The following is a 16,058-nucleotide window of genomic DNA, read 5'->3' on the forward strand; positions in this document are numbered from 1 at the left end:
ACACACACACACAGGATCATGTTGGACATTATTAGTGCCATAAAGGATAAAGAGAAAAACTTGTTCATATAAAAAAAGAATAAATGCATGTTGGGGCTTTGGGACTTTCCACTGAAAGCACCAACTGGCCTGTTCAGATGTGTGTGTGTGTGTGTGTGTGTGTGTGTGTGCGTGTGTGTGTGTGTGTGTGTGTGTGTGTGCAGGAACCCTGAACCTACTGTTTATTTTTCCATCTCTGCTGTCTAAATGATGTCAGTGGAAGTGCAGCTATAAAGCTATTTATAGAAGCCAGAGTGTGTGTTCCCTCTGACAGAGGAGAAAAAGCAGACAAAGAGCAGCAGCGCGCCTGCGCTCTTCACCTCCCTCAGCTGCTCCTCTTCATTCACTCATGTGCATTCATTCATTAATTCATTCCTCACTCATTCATTCCCTCATCTCTTCTCAGTCATTCAGCTGCTCAGCTGTGTGAATGGAGGGCTTTGCTGCTGTAAGCAGGCTTCATTTCACCGTGTGTGTGCAGGCACGGGAGTCTGTTCATATGCAGTATTATGTAACGTGTGTGTGTGTCGGGGGGGGGGGGGGGGGGGGGGTGTACAGAGTTAGGATTCTCTTCACAGAATAATACTTAATTTAAATCTGACAGATTAACCCTGGTGTGGTGCTAAAACTGGAGACCAAATATGACTTTCTGATCAGGATATATTCAGCTATTCACCTTTGTGACAGCAGCAGCAACAGCAACAGTAGCAGCAACAGCATCAACAGCAGCTGCAGGGGCTGCTGGGTATTTTTAACTGTACAGTGTTCCTCACAGCAGTCACACGTGCAAAGCTGAAGCTGACATGTTAATACTCACTGGCTGCTATTTTTAGAGCTGCTGTTACTATTCCCAGCACTCAGAGTAGGAGGTGCTTCTAAGAGCACCAGCAGGTGGAGGTGAAGACCAAGACGGCTCCCAACACAGCCCACAGCAGGATGCACCTGAGCTGCTTTCAGAGGGGTCTCAGCTGTCCAACTGTCCAACACTGAATCACCTGCTAAACACAATGGATGAACACCAGTATAACCATTTCCACTATCCTCTCTGACCCAGTAAAACCGGTGTATTTAATTTTTGTTCCAGTAATTTGTTTGCATTCAACAGATTAATTGAATGATCTACTGTCACATGATATTCTATTTGTTAACTTAGGTTAACATAAGTTAAAAGTTAATCATTGAACAGTTAAAGGAGAATTACTAATGTGTGTGAAGGAAAGTTTTTTTTAATTTTATTTATGTGATTCATATGCTCAGCCCCGAACATCAAAATACCTTCGACTCAGAAAATTCATATACATTCTGATGATGGTCTCGTGCTTTCTCCATAACACCCGCACATCACACAACAGCCAGAGACAGAGAGTCAGACAGAGAGCCCACCGAGTCTTTGGAATTACTGATGCTCTCTCACTCCTCATTAGTGTTCCGGGTGTGTGTCTGTTGTGTGTTGGGAAATACCTGGTCACGATCAATGAGCAGTGTTTGTTGCATGTCGCCCCCTGTTGCCCTAAAAGCGGAACTGGAGGTTTGATAAATGCAAACACGTGAGGCTGAAAGACTCCAGAACCAGAAACACACCAGGACTTCGGGCATCAGTCCGCGCATGCGCATGCAGACGAACCAGAGATAAAAATAGATTTGTCGCTGTGGCGGGAAAACAGCGGCCTGCGTCGCCCCTAGAGGCGACACTGCGCACGACAGGACTGGTGAATTGACAGGACTGGCGCGTCCCGACGTAAATGAGAGTGAAACCTCTCTAAACCAGTTTCATTAAAGAAAGTGTTTGGGTTTTTGTTTTTAAAAAAAGAAAAATAAATATTGAAATTTCATTTGAGTTTTATTCAGTTTAACTTTGCATACACACAAAAGAAAAAAAAGCAGGCTCATAACTTAATTAGAATAATTAACCTGCATCCAAACAATCCAGAAAACATTTCATTGTTTAGGAAAAATATTCTGGGGCAGCTTACCAGTGTGGTGGTTAGTTAAACAAGAAAGTGATGTGAAAAGATAAAATTATTTTAAAAACAGCTTCAGTCTTCATTTTATTCTCTGATGCTGACTGAAAAAACTAAATATTCCAGGAGAGCGACAGCGAGAAAACAAGCAGTGGCCAAATATTATATCGTACAAGTTTATGATAAAAAAAGAAAACATCCATTCATACAAAGTTGCATTATCAACAGACTAACTTAACTATAATAAAAAAGTGATTAAATAAAAAGTTGGGGGGAAAAAAGAAAAGCTTCAAACAAGTTTCTTTTTTTCTTTTTTCTTTTTTTTAAAGATCTTTCTCTACAACAAACTGACAAAAGTTTCACTCACAAATTGAAAGTTTTGTTCCACAAAAATACACCACTGAATACTTTAAAATCAATCTGGATGCATTGGCCCAGAGGATGATGTGAAGGAAAGGGTTAAAAGTCTGAGCCAGAAGCCCCCCCTGCCAACAATCAGCAGGTGGATGTGGAGGCCTGGAGAAGATGAGGAAAATGAAAAAATAGGGAGTCTGTGTTGATGTGACGCCATTCTGCCAGCTGCCAGGGGTTCAATAGACACGGCCCCGGCTTCTACCCCCCCTGGAGCCAAAACCTCGTCCTCGGCCGCCCCTGAAGCCTCCACGTTGTTCTGAACACAAAAGTCAAACACCATCTGTGTGATATCACAGCCGAGACAACAGACAAAAGCATTCGAGCCAAGAAAAACAAATGAGACCATTTTATAAGTGTTAAAGAGTGGATGTAGGTTACAGCTACAAGTGACCTGCAGCAGCAGGTTGTGTTGCCTTCGATGCCATAAAGCGTTCCTCACCATAGTTGAAGTTGCCAATGGTGGCGCTGTACTTGCCACTGGGGGGGTTGTAGATCTGCCGAGCATCCCTCCGAGGCTGAGCAGGGATGGGCTTCTTTGCGGTGGCTCCAGGATTCATCGTGTCAGTGGATGGACGCTTGGCTCTGCAAAAAGAAGAAACCATCAGGAACGAAATGTTTCTGTCAGCCGAGAACCACAGAGACAAACGTACACCAGCGCCTCAGCCTTTTGGACTGGTTTCCAGGACAATGTCACGGTGCTCTTGAATGATGGAGGATTGTGGAAGAGATCCTGGATCAGACACAGGAATCACAGTTGAGTCTCAAAGCAGATGTGTGTGTGTGTGTGTGTGTGTGTGTAGAACACCACCTCACCTTAATGAGCACGTTGATATTGTTTGTGATCTTCAGAGCGACCACTTTAATCTTGTTCTGCTCCAAAAAAGAAATGAACATTTTAAATGGAGTCAGCCGTGAAGTCACCTGCAGCAGCAGTGCTGAGACGTTACCTCATCCGTCTTTAGAGCGTCCCCCGTCTTCCCCTGCAGAGCGACGCGCAGCTGTCTGATGTAAACTTGCAGACCTCTGGCGAAATACTGTAACCTGTGTGAAAACAGTGTTAGTGCTGTGCCCCGCGAAGGCAGCTGCTGCACAGCATAGGTCAAGTCTCTCTTACCTGATCTTGAAATCCTTCAGCTGCTCAGCGTCCACTTTGTCAATGAGGAAGTCTGGAAGCTTCTTTCCGAGCTGATGGAAACTGAAGAGGAGACATTCCACGTAGCTGAACTGCAGTTTGGGCTCTTCGTTCCCTGTGTTCTCTCCGTTCTCTGCCTCCTCTGGCGGCAGCGGCATGAACTCCTGCACATTTTTTCAAAATATGACTTGTTTTGACCTTAAACCAAAAAATCAAGCAGTTCAGAGGTATATCATATATCCAAGGGTGCCCAGCTGAAATGATTGTTGACAGCCTTGGGTGGCATCAGAAGCAGCCACGTCTGTTGCTACTAAAACAAGCCACAGACACCAACAACAATGAGGATAAAGTCCACTCTTGGACATTTAATCCACAAACTTGCTTCTGGAGGGTATTTACAGGCAGCAGAGAATCACTGGGACCAGATCGTCTCAGTGAGCCGATTCAGAACTTCAACATCACTCCAACATCAGCAGTGAAAAACAGCTTGAATCTTGCCACTTTAATAGCCACCACCGAGTTACGTAGACTGACGTCTTTCTCACCAGAAGTTTGATGAACAACATGTTGAGGTTGGACTCGAGTTTGTCCATGTCCCCACAGAAAGGACTCATCTCAGCCAGCAGCTTCAGCACCTGAACACATACACACACTTCAGTGACCCAGGCAGGTCTTGGTATTAACAATGTTAGAAACAATGTTTCTATGGAATCAGTGATTAAATTATTTATTTTTCAAGAGACACTACAGGTGTGCGTGTGTGTAGCTCTCACCTCCAGCTGGATGTCCAACTCGGCTGCAGGACTGGTCAGCTCACTCAGATTGGGCAGGACGTGTTCACAGAAGTACGTTATAAAACGAGTGGAATGGACATTTTTCTGCCAGAGGAGAAACAGGATCAGTCAGTCGGTGGTGAAACGCATTCTGGAGCTCTCCTACCAGTTAGAACTGCCACCCTTGAGGGGTAGCCAGTGTGTGGCTCTCAGGGGCCATCACAAATATCCCTCCAGCATTTAAACCACAGTTGAGGCACTCACAGAGAAGAGGGGCAGCGCCTGGCGTGTGCATTGCAGCAGGCGATCCACAGTGTCGGGGTCGGCGGGGTTGAGTGCCTGTTCCAGGAAGGCCTGCTCCACCACCAGCTCCACCAGCTGCTGCCTGCCACTGACCGTCTGCAGCACCCGCAGGCCTGACACCACCCGCATCAGCAGCACAAACTCCTCCCCCGTCACATCCTCCAGCACCTGAGGACAGTCGCAACCTTCAGTCAGCTTTTTCATCTGACATTTCTAGACAAAACATTTCCCAGATTCCTCATCTGCCACAGAACACCAAGTTAACCCCAAGTTAAAGATTTTAAATCTGATATTTGAGAAGCAGATGGATGATAAATGTAATTATCCAGTGTCACTCAGTAAAAAGGCTGCAGTCTAACCTTCTTTGTCTCTGCAAAGACATATTCCTCCACCTCCTTCGTCATGACATCCTCTGGAAGTGTTTTCAGTTTGCCAGCCAGAAACTTGATGGCCCTCTCCCTCACAATATCCTCCCCCTGCAGGATCTGGGAAAAGAGGCCTCCCAAAGTGCCTGGATGAGCACAAATAGGAGATGCAACCAGCGGAATTACACCTCAAATAACAGGTGATATAAGTTGAAATATAAGTTGTTGTCTGATCGTTAGGAATCTGCCACAGACTGACATGAGAGAAACATTTACCTTTAGCATCAATCTTAAAGATGGAAATGAGAGCTGAAGTCACTTGGTTAAATTCTGCCGAGTCATCTGAAGCGGAGACAAAACCAGAAGTTATCACCAGTGGGCTCAGAGCACATCCTAATATGGGTAGGGATGGGAGATGAACCCACAGCATTTGGGTCACTCACCTGTCTGAAGGAGCTGTGTGAGGATGTCTGAAACCCTCAGGATGTTGTCACCTGTTGCAAAACGTGGGAGCTCCTTAATGGCTTGCCGTCGAATCTGGACAGACCAGAAGAGCAGAACCGACCGTTAGGTTGAAATAAAAATGTGTCTGTTGTGTTTTCCCAATACCAACACTCACAGACACATCTTCGTCTTCACAAAGGTCCAGCTGAGCATTGATCGCTGTATCGGCCATGTCAGGAAAGGATGAAAAGAATTTGGGAATGAACTGGGCTGCCAGACGTTTTTCCTTCGGGCCTCCCTTCACACCGTCTAGGATGACCTGGTAGGCATCTTTGTGCTGCAACAACAAAAGGTCATTAGTAGACATGTGGATCAGGTCATGGAGACATTACAGAGAAATCCCCACGGTGATGCCACATCCTCAACAACATAACGAGATAGTTTCCACACCAAATTTACTATCTTCGTTGGGTTTTTAAGGTTTGCAGCCATTATCCAGTTTACTGTTAATATCTGATTGCCGAGGGTTAATTTGATGAGAGAAGAAATACGTGAAATGTTGATTAATGCACTTATAATCAGAATTCAATGCACACATAATGGGGTTATTGGTGAGGAAATACCCGACGTGCCGACCACAACAATCCCAATGACCAGGCCATTAGCAATAACCGGTCTGCTAGCCTAGCCTAGCGCACAGCCGCTCTACCTACCGGCTGTATCGGAGAAACAATGAACATGTACAGTGAATAAACGTGCCTACGGTCCAACTCTATTAGACCAAACGCATATTTGCACCTTTACCTGACTCAGGCTATCCTTTGCATCAGCAAGGATCCCGTAGTTCCGATAGAGATCCTCGATAGTGACCGCCATCAGCGTGTCCGGGCGCTCACAAATAAGACCGCCAATAAAATCAAAGGACAATACCACCCCACTTGATTGAACGTCGACTCACACAACCGCGGCAAATCTCGATAAAGTTGTCCACAACACTAGAACAGAGATTTGTGACGGTGCCGGAGACATGAAATTTCTGGAATTCAGACGAGGGACACCACCACGGTGAGTTCACCAATCTCGATACTAGCTTTAGCTCGTAGCTGCCAATGCTACTTCCTCTGAGTGTGCGGCTCTGATCGAGCGCTGCATTGTGTGCTGCCACCTGCTGTATTGGGGAGGAAGGAAACGTTTCACTGCTTTCAGAATTGGTTGGGCTAGAACTGAGATAGATATGCTCAACTTGATGGCCAAAGTCTCAAAACACTGAAAAACCACGACAAGAAGACCCTCACATTCTGCTCTGGGTTCCAGCCAAATGAACCCATTTTCAGAGAACAAAAACCTTACCTCGGATTAATAATCTACAACTGGGGTTATGCAACATTAAATGATGTGAAGAAAAGACACATGACAACAACCTATCAAGTGCAAACATTTTAATTGAATAAGTTCGTTTCAGCATTCTGTACAAGTAGCAATCAAATGTTTCTGGCATAAAATGGCAACACAACCAGGGTGGTTTCATAAGAATCTGATTCCTGCTCCAAACTGGATCCCATTACAAATCCTGCAGACATCAAAGGAAATTAGCCCAAACAATATTGGAACAGAGATTTGTTTCTGGATGCAGAAATGTGGTTGGAAGTAGGTAAAAGCATCCTTTACTAGAACTGTGACTTCACCTGTCTCCACTCTGGACTCCCATCGGAATGCAATAATTCAGCTCTAGCCTGGCAATGTTTCCTAAACGCAGCACCACGCCCAGCCCATATGACCACCGGATGCATTCCGCGAGTTTACGCAGATGTGCTTGCGGTCCCTCACCTGAGGAGACACAAACACATCATGGATGAAGTGTGGAGCAGACAGACGTGGCCAGGCTCTCCGCATGTTTGGAGTGTGACAGGACTCTTAACCAGATACAACAGGCTAAAAACAGGCTGGACACATTGGGTCTCATTCATGAAACATATTAAACTGTGTTCGGGAAAACTCAGATCTGATCGTAAACACGTCTGTAGATCATCAATGCCAAACAATCAGAAATTGACAGTGCGCTTCTGCCAATCAGCTATTTGCATAAATCTCCACTCATGAATTGGCAAAGAGCACCATAAAAGGAGGTGGACATTGATGGGTCCGGTTTACCTGTCAGTCATGGCATAAGCAAAATGAGAGAGAACCAAATTTTTTTAACTTTCTGAAGCAGAGATAGGGATTATTTTCAGTGAAGCTGAGCTAAAAAAAAACAAAAAAAAACAACTAATTTTATTGTCATCAATTAGCAGTGGTGTGACTGGGACATGCAAATCAAAAGCCTGGAAGGAGGTAACAGATGCAGTTAATGTGGTCTCTGCTGTCCCCAGAACCATGCCCGAGGTCAAAAGAAAGTGGTTTGATCTAAAAACGGGAGGCCAAAAAATGTATTTGTGTACACAGCAAAAATATATCTGCCACAGGAGGAGGAGGCTCACTGTCCATATTGTCAAAGCGCATTGCAGGAATTATTGGGGAGAGCACTGTGTCAGGAATCATCTCAGATGGTAAGGTAATAAATGTTGTGTCACAATAGTCTACATTCTAAAAAAAAGATACCTTAGATGACAGATACCTTCGTGATCAATTCAGTCTACGTAGGTCAGACAGTACCAAACAATTTGGGCAATTTTCTCTCCAGATTGAAGTAGAAATATGAAACCAGCAATGTTATATTGTGCATAATTGATATAGCTGAATCTAAATCCATGATAGCTGTCAAAATGTAGAGCTATCTAACATTTTTAAAAAGTGATACGGTTAACAGCCACCTATTGACAATTAATTTAACTAGCAATGTCTTATATTTGTAATTGTTTGTCAAGATGCCTATATCACCTTTTTAAAAAGGCATCTGCTTATTATCTAAACAGCACAATATGAATTAAAATTGTAATTTACAAGAGTGACAAGCATTATTTATGTGTGTCTACATTTAAACAAGCATTACACACAGTAGAAAGCGTGTGTAGATTTTATTAGTAGCTACAAACAGATCTGAGCCACAGAAATGTTGATGAATGTGAGATTCACGTAAATTTGTGCTGTGCTCACATTTCATGAATGAGACCTATTGAGTCTGGGTCTCTGAACACAACCCTGATGCTCCTCATGTCTGGACCCACCATAGTTTAGGTTGCAAAGGTTTCCAGCATTGAGGAAGAAGTGGGTTCTGAAGAGGTCCCCGAAGCCACCCCTGCCTGGCCTGAAGGGCAGAGGGGTGTAGAGGTGGAGGCCACCAGCCCAATATGCCTCTCCGCCCAGGTAGTCGCCTGTCAGACCAGTAATAACAGCACACATACTGTCAAACAAGTCATTCAGATTCTGCCTGGTTGCTTAGCAACAGAGCCAAGGACCTGCGTTACCTTCGCTCTGTGGACCCAAACTGTACATGCTGAATCCTCTGATGCTGGTGGGGCCCCCCAGGTAGAACCTTAGGGTTTGATACCAACATTTTTAAGAAAAGGACAACCTTCCTGCTTTGTAGAAGCTCCAACGATAAAACTTTAACCGTTGTCAGGTAAAAACTCTGAAGTCTTCAGTCACAGGCGGTGCTGAATCCACCCCAACACTCAGCAGGTTTCATTTTAAACAGTGAACAGTGCTACCAAGTATCTGTACCTGTCAGCGATGCTGCTGGGTTTGTCTCCAATGGGTAGAATCAGACCGCCCCACAGTGAGGCAGAGAGCACCTGAAGGAATAATCAAAAGCACCAGTCAGAACAACTGTTGAGACTATACAGAACGTTGAAGATCAACAGACATTAGCTGGCAGGAACTGCTCATCTGATCTGGGTGTACCAACACTCACGCGATATGCTAAGATGCTACGCTAACGTGCTACAAGCTGTTCAATGTGTCCCTTGGAAGTTACTGTTTTAATTGTGCCAACGTGAACAAGCAAAGCAACAGAAGCTTTTAAGAACTCTCACTCACAGAATCCCAGAGGAGAGTTTTATTCAGCTGGAGCTCAAAGTCCTCCTTCAAGAAACTGGCATCTCCTCCAGTGAACCCAGCGAGTTCCTTCAGAAGCAGAAGAGCAGAAGCTGACTGTGGAGTCTATCAGGCTGCAGATCTAACTTTCAAACTGTGAGTTCAACGGCCAACCTGGTGCATCTTCAATAGGCCTCCACTACTGGGAAGAATGGAGGAATTTCTGGTGTCAATGACCATGGCATGCTGGAAAACCAAAAGACCGTCAAACAGTCAGAGCACAACTGTGGTTGGCAGAGAGAAGTCATGGATAAACACACACCGACAGGGAGGACTTGAGGGAATGTCCACTTTCCTCCCGAACTGCAAAAGAGGCACCAGGAGCCAGACAGCCCAGTTCCCTCCACACGCCCTCCCACTTCAGGGTCTGACTGGTCTTCAACATTGGAAACTAAGAAGAAAGACTATCACACGCACAGTCCAGACACCAGATAAACAAGTAAACTAACAGCTCCTGAAATCTGCACTTGTGAGAGGTGGCAAGGACATAAAGATGGCGACTGCATGGCCACCACACTACACGTCAGTGTTCAAGGGCAATCAGTTGTCCTCACGCCAGCTTACCTGAATGTTCCCAAAATAATTCATACGAATCTATAAACTTTTATAGCAACAAGAAGGGATTTACAGTGAGTTGGGCCGAGACACCTCTGTCCGTCTCTCTGAGCGAACTCCATGGAAACTGACCCGTCACTTTGTACACGTTGATTCTGACGCTGAAAGAAAGAAACAAAAGTCAGAGAAACGTCAAGCATCAAGCCCTCAGATAAGCTGGACCGACCTCACGTCATCAGAATATGGGAGTCTCTCACTTGCGTTCAAAATTTCCTTGCTGAGGTTTGAAGAGTGACAAACCGTAGGATGTCTCTTTGGTGCCATAGGAGAACTCGAAACTTACTTTCTCAGCCCGACCAAACACATTCGGTAACTTCACACCGAGCACCTGAAGTTAGAAAATGTATGTCATGTATTTCAGGACCAGTGAACCATCAAGGGATGTGTGATGAACAGTGAGCGACTGACCATGCTGCCTTCATTGTTGCCCACCATGGTGTTGTAGCTGCCCGTCATCCTTCTGAGCTCAGTCACCTCAAACGTCACATCCAAGCCGTTGGGAAGCGCATCCTTGCCTCCTCAGGCAGAAGGTAGGTGTTATTTGAACTGAAAAGACGGGGTCTCAGGTGAGGCTGTACGTCCATGACTTGGCGGTACCTTGTGAGGTGTCGATGACCACTTCCACTTTCCTGAAGATTCCCAGACGCAAGAGTCGCTGTCGAGCTTCATGGGACTTCTGCATCACCTGTGCAGTAAAACACAGCCTTAACAACAGCGACTGTCTGCCTACAGCTATGTCAGCAACGAGAACATACATCAATCAAGTTCTTGGCCCCGAATATTCCAGAGATTTCATGAGTGAGCAGATCATCCTTGGTTCGACAGAGTCCATCAATGTGCACCCGCTGAACTATGACCTGACACAAAAAAAGCAAATAACCACCTCAACCATATATGAACGGTTGTGTTGATCCTCTACAGTATATATATTTCAGACTGTAACCTCACATTCTTGTTGTCTAGAACTTCCTGCTGTGGTTCACGAGCCACACCTGGAGCCTCAATGTCATCAGGTTGGACCCCAAGTTCTGGCCCCTGCATGGGCAGAGGGTCCAGGCTCTGAAAAGCCGAAACACATCACAATTATAGCAAGGAGGTACAAACTATTGGCAACTGTAAGTTGACAGCAATGAATACATCAGCAGAATTTAACATTTAAATCTTCCCAAATTAACAGTTTGGTTTAAACTGTAGGCGATTAAACGACCAGAGATAGGGATGCGTTTAGGGACTCGGGGACAGGCTAGGTCACGCCCACTTGCTCTACCGATATTATATCGATATATACACTAAATTACAGTAGACGTCTTAGATATACTCTACTGCATATATAGTATATGTTGTTAAGATTTATTGTGAGCTGCTTAAAAGCTTTTGATTCAATTTACTAAACTTTTCCCTTATACGTACGTGCACATATATGCCCGTATGTATATGGGTGTACAGCCATACACGTTTACAATATGTAGGCATGTTTAAGAGCAAAAGGAACACATAAACACTCGTCTGACTAAAGTGTCCGCCATGTTTTTCAGCTACGTAACTCGGTGGTTCGCCGCTGTCACCGATCCCGCGGAGGGGTCAAAGTCCCGGCTAAATGTCCCCCTCTGGACCTTGTCTTACCCTGGCATGGACGGTACCCATGCTGAGCCCTATAGGGTGGCGTCCTCTTGAAAAATACCCGTTAAACTGAGTGGGGGAATAGAGGGTAAAAAGTAACTCATTTAACCTCCAAGTACCAAATGACGGCGGAGAACTATGCAGGAGGCGGGAATGTCAACTACTGGCCACGCCCCCTGCCGCTGCGCATTCAACACAGCCACGCTGCAAAATGACGGAAAGCCCTGAAAAATAACCGACTTCGACTCCATAAGGTCCAGATACTGGGGGAGCAGCTAAATTGGGGCTCCCCTCTGGGTCTTCTCCACATCTCGTCTATAACCTGGTTGTGAAAGAACACAGGGTCCTCAGTAGGGCCCCTGTGGTCGTCCCTGGCCACTGTCAACATATCTGGTCACCATAGCTGAGACAGACCATACACAACCTAAAGTATTTCTTTTATTCAACAAACACAACATTGTCTTTGCCATAACATTATTTTTAAAGGTTCTTCTGGTTTTATTGAACTTGTGTTATGTTGAAAGATAAAAAAACAGGACTTGTGTTTGAATCTTTGACTGTTTGGTTTGGCTGCTGGAAGTTTGCAGTTTAGCAGAGAGAAAAAGCTTCATCATTTGTATGTGGTTGAACTTCGGTGCAGACCTTCAATCCTGAGACAAAGCAAAAAAAAAAAGACATGTGCGACAAAGTAACTCTAAAAGCGTTGATGTTGCAAAGAGAAGTTTGCGTCATCAGCTACTCTTACGCTTCACTTTTGAAGGTTTCCCGTGAGATTCTGTCCTCATTAAAGCCATCAGGATACTCATTGACCTCTCTGATACCCAGTGTGCTCAGAGCTAAGGAAAAGATGAGATCATGTAAAATCAATGAAAGGAGCTGCAGACCTGTTAAATCTGTTTTGGTCCACACCTACCCTGCCTGTACTGGGCACCAGTGATGTAGTTTTGATTGTTGGGGTCCAGAATCCCAAAGATTGTGTCAAGGTCATCATTGCTGAACAGATTTGGTCCTGAGCTGCCGCACTGTTGGGAAACCTTAAGCTGCTTCAGCTGTTCCACCAGAAATGCTCTTGGATTCTCTTAAACACACAAAGACAATTATACTCAGTGACAAGTTGGTTATTTAAACACCATTTATTAAATGAATTATTTAGATGACCAAATGTAAGGTCAGACATTGCAACACTTGCTATTTACAACTTTGGAAGACTTAAAAAAAATCCCCCCAAAAAATGGTTTTAAGCAAAAGACTAGTGGGGGAAAAGTTTTACCCTTAAACGTTTAATTTGCCAGCTATTCAAGCAGATTAAAATACAATTGAAAACAACCTTTTTGTACCAAACACAAAAGACTCGATTTAAATGTTTGAACTTTAAAATCTCACCGATGCAGAATAGCTTTAAGTGAAATTTCGATTATGTTAAAATCTGACTAAAACGTGATATTGCAAAATAACTTCATATTTTTGTTACATTGAGAGTATTAGCAAAGTATTCCAGCTAGCTTGTTAACAATTAACTTCGGTGTTTGAGGTGTAAAAGGGGGTAACCATGAACCGGGTCGGTAGAAGAACAGCAGGCTGTTCAGGTTCTCCAGGAGCTCCATGATTCTGTGTTTCTGAAGATAATCTGTAGCATCTTTTTCTCGCGGCGTCGCCATCTTCATGTGTTCACAACCAGGACGTCTTCATCACCGAGCCAAGCCTGTAGCTTGATCTCGTTGCTACGATGCACAGGCGCGAGTTGTAGGTTACGTCTCAGCTTGCACACGTGACATAAACTAACGTAGCTTTAGAAAACGGCGAAGCTTTTAAAATAATAACCAACTTTCTGATTATAGCTTTACTGTCTTGTATACTATTGGATTTGAGTTAACATTAAAAAAAATCTATTCACACATTAAAACTAGTATAGTATATACATGTAAATATACAGGCAGTAGTAATACAAAATTATAAAACTTGATCAAATTCATGATCAAAGCCCCTTGACCTTAATCTTTGAAAGATCAAGGTCTCTCCAGAATCTCAGACATTGCCAAACTTTAATCAGCTCTTCCTTCCATTCTAAACATTTCCATGAAAATTCATTAAAATTAATGTATAACTTCCGATCACAAAATCATATTTTTTTTGTCATTAACCTCTTTGAGAAATTTTCATTATCCAAGGTATGATTTCTGTCGACTGGGCTGTTTTTTGTGTTTTCTCTTGAAGACGTTTCGCCTTCTCTCCAGATAAAAAAAAAGTTCCTGTTCCTGTTTCTTGAGGATTCTCCTGAATTTTTACAAGACTCCAGTCAAGGAAGCCATCCATGTCAAATTGGAAAAACCATCCTTAAACAGAAGTGGTGGTCTAAGGGACTTCCTATCATTTACATACAATGCGGTCCTCCTTTCCTTCCAACAACAATCTAAAAGTTCACACTGTTTCAGGAGACCTGGTGATTCACCACCATGTGACCCAGCAGACAAAGAGGAGGCACACAAACGGAAACTAGATGAACAACCCTGCTGATGACTCTCAGGTGACCACCTGGATCATTAGAATGCTAATGGTCCACAAGGTCTACATTTTCAAGTTCTTCCCTCAGAGACTTCAGAACTGAAGAAGCCTTTTGGAGAGGTGAAAAGCCTTCAAGAGAGAAAAAAACCCAGTCCAGTTAACAAAGAAATCTTACTTTGGATAACAATGACCTGGATGATTGAGAATCTACAAAGATGTTCTTTTTATTGCCCTCGTGTTTTATTGTTAGCCCAGCAGAGAAAAAAATCATGAATTCCTCATATTTTACATTCTGAAAAGTTTTTTGTGTCCTCCAAAAGTGTCCTCAGCAGATGAACATCAGAACTTCAGCCCCTCCTGGTTAACAGGGAGCAGCCGCGGGAGTCCGTGACAGCAGTGGTGGGCTGTAATGTCATCGCGAGTCGACCTTCTGCTGCAGAGCTGCAGCTTCTGCTCGCAGTTTGTATCCAAGCAGCTCAGTTTGCAGCTCACCTGGTTTTGGTGGGACCTCTGGAATACTCTGGCAAATAACCGGAAAAGAAAAGAAGAAAGTCGAACAACAAGACAGCCAAAACCAATGAGTGTAGAGAACAACTGAGAGAAACACAACATTACAGTTGACAGTTCCCACACCAGATCTGGCAGGTAGTACAAGTGGACAAGCTGAGCTCCTGCAAACATGGCCAAAACACTGGACCCCAACATCCTAATGTACCGGGGCCACGACACACCTGAGGGCATCTCGAAAGGTGACCGGAACAAGGGCAGTGATGTTGCCTCTCTCCTTAGAAGGATAAGAAAGCAAACAGAACAGTATTAAATACCTGTGTCTTTGGTTAAGTGCAGTGCTTTTAAATCAATTAATCATTCTTTATTTATATAGCGTCTGTTACAGTCAAAATTGTCTCTCGGTGCTTTACAGAATTCCAGGGCCTGACCCCCAACAAGCAACAGTGGCAAGGAAAAACTCCCCTTTAACGGGAAGAAACCTTGAGCATGACCAGGCTCATGTAGGGCGACCCTACTGCTGATGGCCGGCTGGGTAGAGGGAAGAGAAGGGGGGGGGGGCATGTAGAAGAGAGAATAGGCATAGATCATGCAAGTAAATTAATTATAACAAGCTTTAACAGTGAAGTACAGCTACAGCAGAACGAGAGTGTTAGCATCAAATTCACTCAACTGACAGACTGACGTGAGAGAAAATGAAAGACTACCTTATTGTAACAGGATTGTTACTCTAATGAAGAATTACCTTCTGGTGTTTACAACGATTTAATAACTTGTCTTTTCGTCTGTCACTGAGACACAGATCATTTTGTTAGCTAACACAAAGATAGTTTTTCTAGACGTCTCACTCTGCTCGTGTTTGCAGCACTACAACAAAACGGTAAGTTGTTACTGACCTCAGTTTGATTTCTTCATATCAGAATGTTCTTTTTCCAATCCGAATATTTATCAGTTGAGAGAGCTCATAGTTTTAATAAATAAATTACTCGATATTACTTAAACGTAGTCAATATGGTTTCCCCAAAAAGAGAAGAAAGAGTAGCTACTGTACTACAATTAAAGGAGGAGTAGGCTATTATTTTATTTTGCGCAACACAGAGTAATCCGTTTTGAGGGAATATGCGATCTTTGGTAACATCTTCTTCTATGATCTAACGGCGCTATTGTTATTTAGCCCACCTAGTGGTATGTTGTAGGATGTCGTTAAGAAAGCAGATTTAACATGGATTTATTTCAGGATATGCATTTTTATGATTTTAAAAAATATATATCTTAACACATATGTTACAGTTTATTCACGCCACGCAGCACTTTAAAGTTTATATATATATATATGTGTGTGTGTGTGTGT

At 43.8% G+C, this 16,058-nt stretch overlaps 3 protein-coding genes across 6 annotated transcripts; all 3 read right to left on the reverse strand.

Annotated features, from left to right (window-relative positions):
- Positions 1–1,860: 1,860 nt before the first annotated feature.
- On the reverse strand, positions 1,861–6,547 carry api5 (apoptosis inhibitor 5). Its single transcript, XM_003967205.3, has 14 exons — positions 6,236–6,547; positions 5,607–5,768; positions 5,431–5,524; positions 5,264–5,329; positions 4,982–5,133; positions 4,584–4,790; positions 4,320–4,424; positions 4,092–4,181; positions 3,529–3,710; positions 3,362–3,455; positions 3,228–3,284; positions 3,065–3,144; positions 2,854–2,996; positions 1,861–2,670 (listed from the first exon to the last, which is right to left on the reverse strand). The coding sequence occupies exons 1-14, from the start codon at positions 6,305–6,307 to the stop codon at positions 2,591–2,593; spliced, it is 1,584 nt and encodes a 527-aa protein (XP_003967254.1). The 5' UTR covers positions 6,308–6,547; the 3' UTR covers positions 1,861–2,590.
- Positions 6,548–6,853: 306 nt separating this feature from the next.
- Positions 6,854–11,859, reverse strand: samm50 (SAMM50 sorting and assembly machinery component). Of its 3 annotated transcripts, none has more exons than XM_003967204.3 (15): positions 11,702–11,859; positions 11,027–11,137; positions 10,834–10,935; positions 10,676–10,763; positions 10,487–10,593; positions 10,276–10,406; positions 10,092–10,179; positions 9,726–9,854; positions 9,578–9,649; positions 9,407–9,493; positions 9,092–9,162; positions 8,836–8,903; positions 8,596–8,742; positions 7,117–7,258; positions 6,854–7,001 (listed from the first exon to the last, which is right to left on the reverse strand). In XM_003967204.3, the coding sequence occupies exons 1-15, from the start codon at positions 11,720–11,722 to the stop codon at positions 6,956–6,958; spliced, it is 1,410 nt and encodes a 469-aa protein (XP_003967253.2). In that variant the 5' UTR covers positions 11,723–11,859; the 3' UTR covers positions 6,854–6,955. The 3 variants fall into 3 exon arrangements, with proteins under 3 accessions (XP_003967253.2, XP_011605360.2, XP_029697393.1); XM_011607058.2 differs by having other exon boundaries at positions 8,596–8,751; XM_029841533.1 differs by having other exon boundaries at positions 8,596–8,751; positions 11,623–11,751.
- A 292-nt stretch (positions 11,860–12,151) lies between these two features.
- Positions 12,152–15,570, reverse strand: efcab10 (EF-hand calcium binding domain 10). Of its 2 annotated transcripts, XR_003889522.1 has the most exons (6): positions 15,415–15,570; positions 14,834–14,984; positions 13,254–14,720; positions 12,612–12,776; positions 12,444–12,534; positions 12,176–12,348 (listed from the first exon to the last, which is right to left on the reverse strand). XR_003889522.1 is itself a non-coding variant. In XM_003967239.3 (4 exons), exons 1-4 carry the CDS (start codon positions 13,360–13,362, stop codon positions 12,309–12,311), a joined length of 405 nt encoding a protein of 134 aa, XP_003967288.2. In that variant the 5' UTR covers positions 13,363–13,509; the 3' UTR covers positions 12,152–12,308. The 2 variants fall into 2 exon arrangements, 1 of the variants encoding a protein (XP_003967288.2); XM_003967239.3 differs by lacking the exons at positions 14,834–14,984; positions 15,415–15,570 and having other exon boundaries at positions 12,152–12,348; positions 13,254–13,509.
- Between the last annotated feature and the right edge of the window lie 488 nt (positions 15,571–16,058).

Source organism: Takifugu rubripes, chromosome 9 (assembly GCF_901000725.2).
Source record: "Takifugu rubripes chromosome 9, fTakRub1.2, whole genome shotgun sequence".
Classification (NCBI taxonomy): domain Eukaryota; kingdom Metazoa; phylum Chordata; class Actinopteri; order Tetraodontiformes; family Tetraodontidae; genus Takifugu; species Takifugu rubripes.

Excerpts from the sequence above, each read along its gene's own strand:
- api5 (XM_003967205.3), bottom strand. The coding sequence starts at position 6,307 with ATGGCGGTCACTATCGAGGATCTCTATCGGAACTACGGGATCCTTGCT. Across the intron at positions 5,769-6,235 it reads CAAAGGATAGCCTGAGTCAG|CACAAAGATGCCTACCAGGT; the intron begins GTAAAGGTGCAA and ends TTGTTGTTGCAG. Across the intron at positions 4,182-4,319 it reads AGTTGGACATCCAGCTGGAG|GTGCTGAAGCTGCTGGCTGA; the intron begins GTGAGAGCTACA and ends GTATGTGTTCAG.
- samm50 (XM_011607058.2), bottom strand. The coding sequence starts at position 11,722 with ATGGGTACCGTCCATGCCAGG. Across the intron at positions 10,936-11,026 it reads AAGTTCTAGACAACAAGAAT|GTCATAGTTCAGCGGGTGCA; the intron begins GTGAGGTTACAG and ends TTTTTGTGTCAG. Across the intron at positions 10,764-10,833 it reads GGGCCAAGAACTTGATTGAT|GTGATGCAGAAGTCCCATGA; the intron begins GTATGTTCTCGT and ends TTTACTGCACAG.
- efcab10 (XM_003967239.3), bottom strand. The coding sequence starts at position 13,362 with ATGAAGATGGCGACGCCGCGAGAAAAAGATGCTACAGATTATCTTCAG. Across the intron at positions 12,535-12,611 it reads TGGTGCCCAGTACAGGCAGG|CTCTGAGCACACTGGGTATC; the intron begins GTAGGTGTGGAC and ends TCTTTTCCTTAG. Across the intron at positions 12,349-12,443 it reads GAAACCTTCAAAAGTGAAGC|GATTGAAGGTCTGCACCGAA; the intron begins GTAAGAGTAGCT and ends GCTTTGTCTCAG.